General features: G+C 39.2%; 2 protein-coding genes across 2 annotated transcripts; one reads left to right on the top strand and one right to left on the bottom strand.

Moving 5' to 3' along the window:
• Positions 1 to 42: 42 nt before the first annotated feature.
• Positions 43 to 3,982, bottom strand: psma2a (proteasome 20S subunit alpha 2a). The gene is made up of 8 exons (XM_084945095.1): positions 3,881 to 3,982; positions 3,301 to 3,377; positions 3,016 to 3,148; positions 2,784 to 2,906; positions 2,441 to 2,522; positions 2,238 to 2,311; positions 1,056 to 1,113; positions 43 to 974 (listed from the first exon to the last, which is right to left on the bottom strand). Exons 1-8 carry the CDS (start codon positions 3,919 to 3,921, stop codon positions 858 to 860), a joined length of 705 nt encoding a protein of 234 aa, XP_084801221.1. The 5' UTR covers positions 3,922 to 3,982; the 3' UTR covers positions 43 to 857.
• A 1,314-nt stretch (positions 3,983 to 5,296) lies between these two features.
• On the top strand, positions 5,297 to 7,720 carry mrpl32 (mitochondrial ribosomal protein L32). The gene is made up of 3 exons (XM_084944930.1): positions 5,297 to 5,501; positions 5,667 to 5,863; positions 7,207 to 7,720. The coding sequence occupies exons 1-3, from the start codon at positions 5,405 to 5,407 to the stop codon at positions 7,456 to 7,458; spliced, it is 546 nt and encodes a 181-aa protein (XP_084801056.1). The 5' UTR covers positions 5,297 to 5,404; the 3' UTR covers positions 7,459 to 7,720.
• Positions 7,721 to 8,893: the final 1,173 nt, after the last annotated feature.

The raw sequence follows: 8,893 nt of genomic DNA, 5'->3' as shown, positions 1-8,893 counted from the left end.
CTGCCATTTCACAACAAAAGCACATACATTAAACACACGGAGTCATCACAAACTCATCGGCTTTTATTTGAATAAGTGACAGATATCAGAAGAGAAAAAAAAATACAAACTTTGGAACTATTTGTAGGCTAAAAAGAAAAAAAGAGTACATCATGTAAAACTGCTGTACAGGCAATCAGATCCTGACAGTAAAATCTCAGAACCTCCCATTAGATCCTCCCTATGTGCTTCTTTTGTTTATCCTCTTTCCTAGTGGGTTTCAGAGTGGATGAGGAAGAATTAATCCATCAGGGATGCAAATTAAGGCTTCTCCTGGGCTCAAGAAGTCTCACTTACATTTAAAACCCAAGCCATGTCTAGCAATACCACTTTTAAGTGCCTTTCAAACATTAATGAGCAACAAAAACAGATTTGATGGAAGACTTGAGATTTTACTCATCAGAGTCCACATTCCTTTTCATTTGCACAGTAGCCAACTGTCACATTTCACAGCACCAGGGTGTGTGCTCAACAACAATACCAACTGGTTAAAGATCTGTTATTTGCCACTGGCAGATTTTAGTCAATGCACAAAGGCTGCCTCATTACTTCAATGGGCCTGGTCAGCCGGCCTGTTGTTGATGGTCAACAGGCCATTTAATTCTGTCATACAAGATAAGAATGCATAATAATAACTATGAATATGAAGAAGTTACAGCAGTTTTTTTCTCCGGTGTTTGGAGAACAGAAGCTGTCTCATCATAAGACAATGGGGCCATATTATCTTTATAATGGGTTTACAAAAAAAAAAAAAAGCATCATGAGACAATTGGCTACTGTGCTGGCTTTTGTCTTGAATGTGACCGAGGGGGATGTGTTCACGCAATGGCTGCCAGGTAGTCTTTCACCTCTGCTGGGGTGAGTCTTTTGAAGCCAGCCTCGTTGCAGATGCCCACCTCAATGTTCTCCTCTGTCATCTGACCCTCAAAACTCTCCTGAAACACAAAGACAAGATGGTTTGAATAACCACAGCTAAGGTGGAGTCACTAAGCTGTTTCTGGTTACAAGCTGCATACCTTTAATGTCAGGATGGCTGTGTGGATGGCGTCTTCTAATTCCAAGTCATTGTTATACCTGAGGAAGAAAAACAAAGTGGTCAAACCCTTGAACTATTGAAACAATAGACCCCTTTCACAGCAGCTCCTTTTTGCATTAAATGGTGCTGTGTGTTAATGGTTCTCTATTCAAGTACAGAGCCTTAAAAATGCATTTACCCAGTCTTCATTTTCAAAATAGACAATTTAAAGTAGGTCAACAGTCTAAATTCAAACTGTGTGAAGAGCTTATTGGTTACCACTCATTCAAACTGCTTTATAATAAACCACAAATGAGATATAGCACTCTAAACACAGTTTACACATGATCATTGAGACAGCTACAGTAAATACACAGAGCTCTTACTGTGGGAGTTTGGCCACCGAGCACCAAATACATCCAGTACAAAATATCAAGCTCAGTCCATGGAACAGAAAATCACTGAATTTTAATTAAACATGACTTTATAAATGGGACCAATAATTCTAATTTCCAACAATATATTTTATTGTGCGGCATCCCTTAAGTTAACGTGAAAGGCAACTTACTTATCTTATGGAGCCCCTCAGATTTCATATAAATGATGGATCTATCCAGTGGTTAGTGGACTACCAGCACTTCTTATTTATGTTCTTGAGTTTGGACTTTATGCATTGCCATCTACTATACTCTGAATATGTAACATTCTTTCATTAAAAGTCAGGCTCAAACTGTGTGACTAAGGCCATAAACTACTTAAGATTTTTTTTAACAAGAAGATAATTCAAGTGAGTTGTATGGCCATCCTCTCATAGATTTAATAATTTAACAGAGGTTGCCCTCTGCAGGTTTAAGTCACTTTGGCACTGAATTCACTTTTCAGAACCATCTTTCAACTCAAAAACAACCCGTTTTTAGCCAAACCGCACCTTTGTAAAGGCTTATTTTTTTTTCTAACAGGCCAATATCTGGAAGCCTGCAGAGCGTCAGCTCTCAGTGCTTTTGAGCACTAATGTACATAAGCGCATAAGTACTAAAGTTGGCCTTAAGCAAACAATCATATACAGAAAAACTGTGACAGAATCAGACGTAATATATATTCCTTATAAGTTTTATATAAACATGCAACACTTTAGTAATATGAATGAAAACAGGGAAATAATGAGTTACTCATTTACGTGTACCTTTTTTCAAGGAATGTTTTTCCATTAACATAGTTCTTCCCCATGGCTGTGGCTTTCCATGCGAAATATGCACCCTGCCAATCACAAACAGAATTAAAAAAAACTTTAGGTTAGCAGGATGACCTGCAAAAGCATTTTTAAAAGCACAAGCAATATTTAATCCTGAGCTGCAGGCAGCAGTGCTGAGAACTAGAAGAACGTACAGAAGGGTCCGACTGGAACAAGTAGGGCTGGTCTTCATCCCATCCAGCTATCAGCAGAGACACACCGAATGGACGCACTCCACTAGGGATGGAGGGGTGAAAAAAAGAGAGAAAGAGAAATATTACATGTCACTAATTAATTTCTCTCTAAAGACCTCGAAACTGTCAAGCAAAATCAGTAACACATTAACACGTCTTTTAAAGTGGACTGAATTTTGAGAAAATGTCACAGCAATGCAAAACAAATTCACTAGTAAACAGCAGTGTGTCTACTTTTGTGTGCGTGTGTGTGTGTGTGTGTGTGTGTATGTATGTTTGTTTTGTTTTTTAAGTATATACCCACCCAGACTGTGTGTACTCCTGCATCACAGAGGCCACCCTCTGGACAAGCTGGCCTGTGGGAATGGGCTCCTGGTAAACCAGGAAGTACTGTTGTGCCAACTTGCGGGCTCGCCGCACTAAAACCCTGCCAACATGACACACTCATTATTTTTCTGCAATTAGCTTTCAGTTGTCATTTCAGTTGCCTAACAAAATGTCACACTATAGTCTGCAAAGCCGTTGGCAACACTCACCGGTAGTCAGGCCCCATGCCGCTGTAGACCATTCCTATGTGTTTAGTGATGGGCTCCACTTTATGGACGCTCTGTTCATCATACAGTATGGACTTCTGTTTTTTCTCTGTTGCCAAGACAACGCCATTGGAAGCTGGAAATCAAGAGTCACGCAGTTATTGAAAAATATATGCGTTTCTAACCAGTTTCAACTCTGCTTGAATGTGCAGAGTCTTCGAGTATGCTTTGCGTCGCTAACATGTTGACAGATTCACTCTCAAAGCTACAGTCAAGTTCTGCACTCACCTTTGATGCCCACCGAGGGGGCTCCGGCTGCTACAGCTGCCAGAGCATACTCGATCTGTACCAGCTTACCGGAGGGGCTGCAAGAGAAAAAAACACAACAAGCTGCTTTACTATGTGTTAAAGTCAGATAAACGATTGGAAATCCGAATTAGCGTATTGTAACTAACAGAGACGAAACTGAAAGTAAAATCTAAAACAACTGACTCATTTAAGCTAATTCGACGCTTTGCCGAAATAATCTCTAAATATTTAGCATTCAAAACCAAGCCGTCCATTTCAGTCTGCTCGGGTACTGTTCCGCATTAAAACAGGTGAGCTTTTGTTATAGGTTTGAACAAAGTTTATCTTTTCGAATGTTTAGTTTGGAAAAACTGTTAGCCAACATGCTAATAGGCGATGTTAGCCGATTCATTATCCGGCAATGACAGTGCATCAACTCCAGCGGCTCCAAAACCTCATCTACGTTTTGAAATAAAAAGTAATGCATACATGTGATGACGCTACTGCCACAAAGCAATTGTTACATGGCATAAGCTTCGATGCGGCTACTCAATTTTATCCATATTTTGACAAAGTTTACCTAAATGTGGTGAGAGAGAAACTGTAACCACGTTCCGCCATCTTGAGCTTCTTCTTCTTCTCTGCTGCTCTGGAGAGCTCCAAGTGCGATCACGAGTGAACATCGCCACCTGTGAAGATTGTGTGTTCGATCAATATTATTTTATGACTCCGTTTTATATCATTTTTACTTTGCATTTCATTAAACTTGGGAGTTTAGTCATTTCCGCTGTTTTGAAAAAAATATTTTTTCTTAAGTATATATTATTCTTTAAAATAAAATAAAATACATATTTACATATTTTGAACTGAGTGTAGATATTTGTGTGATTACATACCATTATGGTTAACTAAAACTAAAAACTAAAACTAGACTTCTGAACAAAAAAATTAAATGAACTGAAATCATTTTGTGTCCGTTAGGGTAACTAAATTAACATAAAACTAAAGGCTTTATTTATAGAAAATACTTAGTTTTAGTATTTGTTAATTTGTTATAAAAATGTTATTACAAGTTGCCTGATGCGGCATTGGATGGTGTGTTTATTGAAACTCTGGATTTCTACTTTTAGAAGGTTCTGTGTTTTGTTTTTGTTTTTTATAATAAATTGACTGATTTTCCTAAATCTTGTCTTTGACACATGCCCATCATTTGGTGGCTTTCTCCACCAAGCTTGTATTATGTCACAAAGATTACATAAATATAAACCAGAGTTCTCTAGTCTGAGCTTTAAATGTGGCATTGAGGAGGGTTCATTCCTGCACAGTACGTAGTTTTGCATAAAGGTAAACACATTCTGGCAAAAATGTCAAAACTTATAGAGTTACTCTTTTCTTTAGATCCTGAAATATGTTTATTAGGAGACTTTACAAATGTTAGTACACTATTAAGAAAAAGCCCACATAAGTTCCTGGAATTGGCACTATGCATTGCCAAAAAGTGTAAAACCATTACCCGGAAAGTTGGAAAGCTGCCTATTTTTAGATTGATCTCAGAGATGAATAGTTGTATTCCACTTGAAAACATCACCTACACTCTTCTTTATTTTCGTTGTCGTTGTTTCTCCTCTTCTGTGTGCGTGGGTTTAGAGGTGTGTTTTGTTCATGCTTCGCTAAGTGGAAAATCGGAAAATAAAGTATTGCAAAAAAAAGATCACAACTAACAGTAAAACTAATAGAAACGAAATTAAAACTAAACATTTTAAAACAATCAAAAAATAAGCTTAAACATTCACTCTGGATACTAAACTGAACTAAATAGCAAAAATATAGCTATAGCAAAAAACAAAAAACAGCTGGAAAGCTTGAACTCAAATTTCCACACAAATCTAAAATATGCACACAAGGATTGAGACGCAGTTTTGCTACAATAAAAGCGCCACGGTTAACCGCTAGATGGCAGCAGCGTACAAAATCTTTCCTTTTGTGTGCCGGAAATTAAACAGACGAAGTGCAGCTTGGCGTCGCTGTTTAACGACGTAGGGATCCTCAGTGACCGTGAGCTGTTTGACATGCTGGGAGAAGAGGAAGCGTGTTGGTAACAAAAATGATGAATTTATCCGCGTTAATTCACAGCCTCAGGTGCTCTCTGCTGCGCATTGAGAGTAGACTTTTGCAGGCGGTCGGACTAGAAGCACAGTTGGGTGAGTGAGCTGCTGCTAATAGCCTCTTTTTACGATGGGGTCATTCACACAAACATACTCATTAAAGACATTTTTCTTTTAATACCACCAGTCCGTGTCGTGTTGCTGTTTCGGTGGAGTTAAAGTCGTAATGATTCCTGTAACGTTGTTTCCTTCTGCGTGCAGCTCCGGGTCTGGCTGTGAACGGCCCCAGCCTCCTGCCTCAGCTCGACCAGGAGCAGCAGCTGGAGGAGCAGCAGAGCCCGGAGCAGCAACCCGGCCTCCTGGACAGCATCATGTGGATGGCAGCACCCAAGAAGAGGCGCACAATCGAGGTCAACCGCACCAGGAGGAGAGCTGAGAGCAAACTTATAAAAGTCAAGGTACGCTCCGCAGTCCCTGGATGATCTCATTGGGTCATTTCAACCTTTAAACCAAATTGTAGCTACATCTGTCTTACTGGTACCTAATTTTACTGCAAAGAGGGGTTTGATTTGTGGCAAATAGACCATTCAGTACAACGAGTCATTGGTAATATTTAGGATTTAAGGAGAGCACCTCGTTCATTAAGGTTGGGTCCAGCTGGAGTGACTTCCATAGATCACAGAGTACGCAGATTGAAATGAAAGTGTACTTTGTGAAACATACTAATATTTTAAACTGAATCCAAAATCTTTCTAGGAGGCAAAAATTTTAGCTTAGCAGAGCGCACGGACTTATATAGGCAATTCTTCTAAAGCATCATCTAATTTAGCTGTAAAGTCAGTGAACTTTGGCCCAAAATACAGTATTTGAAGTATTTTTTCCTTCGGAAATTATTTTTTTCTCCCAAAGATTTTTATTTATAGTTCTTCAATTGCTGTTTCTCCTCTTGAATGTGTGTGATCAAACTATCTAAACAGATGCAATTACGGAGAAATTAGATTATTTTTATTTTACTTTAGTTTCATGCTTGCAAGACCTGTGGCACCCCCTGTCCTCATAGACTCCCAGGTTAAAATGTTAATACTTGTAAGCCTATTTTTCGACTCCCTTAGGGCAAAAATTCCTTGAGTGAGGAATTTTCTTTAATAATAATAATAATAATGGATTGGATTTATATAGCGCTTTTCAAGGCACCCAAAGCGCTTTACAATGCCACTATTCATTCACTCTTGCATTCACACACTGGTGGAGGCAAGCTACGGTTGTAGCCGCAGCTGCCCTGGGGCAGACTGACAGAAGCCACGGTCTCAGGGGGTTGGTCTGAACTCAATTTGTACACTTTTTAAAACGCAGTTTCATAGAAATTTTGAACAGAATAAAATGATATTTTGTGTTAGAGCGCTGAGAGTTGAGCTTCACTTAGACCTCACTATGAAAACAAAAAATGACACTATTCAGCTCTACAACTGTGTAATAGAAGGGAGCGTTGTGACCATGTCACATGTGATAAGAAGCTGAACGGGCCACACTAATGTCAAGTGGCCACCTTCAATGTGTGTGTGGTGCAGCTCTCCTATTTGCTGGACAGAAAGAAAGAAAAATAAAACTAGCTTTATTTTAAAGTGATACCTAACCCCAGTGATGTGTAAATGCTACCATTGATGTATATAGGTAGTGTTTACTAAGACGTGACCACAAAATGTGGTGCAGGAATATCAAAGATGATCAGAAACATTTAGAGAAGCAGTCGCTTGCATCCATTGACCCTGTTTGCTTTCCCCTGCACCCCTCTCTTCCTCAGAACAACATCGAGCCGTGTCCAGAGTGTGGCCACTTGAAACAGAAACACATCCTGTGTGGCTTCTGTTACGCTAAGGTGTGCAAGGAGACCGGTATGATTCGTCATCAGATTCAAGCCATGGAAGGAGGCCCATTGAAGGCCCCCACTGTGGAGACTGTGGTCTTATATGAGGGGGAAATCCCAAAGGAGCAGGACAAAGACAAGAGGATAGTGGAGAGGCCCAGGAAAAGGCCTGCATGGTTCAACTACTGAAGCTGTGTGTGACATATACCACGACAAACAGCATATTTCAGTCTCTCTGGGTCAGTTTTTCTTCCACAAATTAAGAATTAGTTTGTTCAGAACTGATCCAGAGAGCTTAAACATCAGACACGTGTTTCCAGTAGAAAATAAGCCTTTGGAGTTGATGATAGTTCAGTTTTTCTAAAAGCCAAGACTGTCAGAGTATGGACATAATTCAACTGCATAATACTTTTGATTGTTTGACAATAAATTCCTTATTTGAAATAATCTACTTTGGGTGAAGGTGAATGACTTCTTCTGCTCCATGAAACAGGAAGAAACTTCCAGACTGTTTATGAAACGTTCTCCAGTCTTCTGAGCATCGGAGGGACGCCATTGATTCTTAAAAAAAATGAACATATTCTAGTTTATCAAATCCCATTTAAACCCTGTTGTGTGACCTCTCTCCTTAAAGTAGGATGAAAATGAACATATGCAATCACAATTATTAGTGACGAGAGGTGCTTTCACTATAAATGGAATAATGACTCAGAGTCTGATGTTTTTAAGATCTGGAACACTTAACATCAAATCATGAGTGTCACTGTCATGTTTACTGCTTTCTAATGCTTATCAGAGTCACCCTGCACTGATTAAACTGGCTGCACTATTGCTTGTGGTAGAAAACTGTCAGTTAACAGGATCAGACACTGGTGTGTACAAACAAGCAAGCAACGTAGCTTCAGCCACAACTTCCTTTAATCAGGATTCGGCATTAAACCAGAGTCATGTAACGGTGGCTCATGTGTCGCTGGAGTAGACTGTTTTTGCTGGGATGAGTCCAGCATACCTTCCACTGCCTCAGTGTCCCTGTGATTCAGTTTCCCCCTCATAGTTTGATAAGACCGGGCTTATCAGTGTTCCACTGAAATTACTTTGGTTTACTTGGTTTGCACAGCGCTGTAATCTTGCTTGTTATGTTCTTACTAAATTCTTTAGCAAGAATTTAGTATATTTTTAAACAAATGCTTTCACTTGCCTTTTAATTAGGGCTGCCAAAAATATTTTAACCTTAAATATTTTGTAACATCTGCAGACATTTGTATGCAATCCATCAAATTAATCGTTAACTGTATTTGTGTTATCTCTCTTGCTTTATCAAATGAATGATACCTAAATTGCAGGTGTACAAAGGTGGTGAACCCGTGAACTGTAAGTGTACAAACGTATAAAAAATGATTTATTATTGGTAAGTGTGTTTTATCAGCACTGTTTCAGTATTTTGCCTATCATGCTAATTTCTAACACTTTATCTTCATTGAACTATTCTAGAGCAGCCTGAATTAAAGCTCAGAATAATCCTTATTTACCTCTTAGCTCTCCGTCCTTTAAAGCTAGATTTCTTTTGATTGGCTACCCTTCATTAGCACAAAGTTTGAGCAGCAGGTGGGAGGGGCTTCTGTGC

The sequence above is a fragment of the Perissodus microlepis genome, chromosome 11 (assembly GCF_051167445.1).
Source record: "Perissodus microlepis isolate ML-2025 ecotype Zambia chromosome 11, ASM5116744v1, whole genome shotgun sequence".
In the NCBI taxonomy this organism is placed as follows: domain Eukaryota; kingdom Metazoa; phylum Chordata; class Actinopteri; order Cichliformes; family Cichlidae; genus Perissodus; species Perissodus microlepis.
This window is presented reverse-complemented; position numbering and strand designations above follow the sequence as displayed.

Coding starts and splice junctions, on each gene's coding strand:
- psma2a (XM_084945095.1), bottom strand. CDS start 3,921: ATGGCGGAACGTGGTTACAGTTTCTCTCTCACCACATTTAG. Junction 2,907..3,015: donor GGCATGGGGCCTGACTACCG/GTGAGTGTTGCC, acceptor TCATGTTGGCAG/GGTTTTAGTGCGGCGAGCCC. Junction 1,114..2,237: donor AAAACATTCCTTGAAAAAAG/GTACACGTAAAT, acceptor TTTCTTCCTCAG/GTATAACAATGACTTGGAAT.
- mrpl32 (XM_084944930.1), top strand. CDS start 5,405: ATGATGAATTTATCCGCGTTAATTCACAGCCTCAGGTGCTCTCTGCTG. Junction 5,502..5,666: donor CGGACTAGAAGCACAGTTGG/GTGAGTGAGCTG, acceptor TTCTGCGTGCAG/CTCCGGGTCTGGCTGTGAAC. Junction 5,864..7,206: donor GCAAACTTATAAAAGTCAAG/GTACGCTCCGCA, acceptor TCTCTTCCTCAG/AACAACATCGAGCCGTGTCC.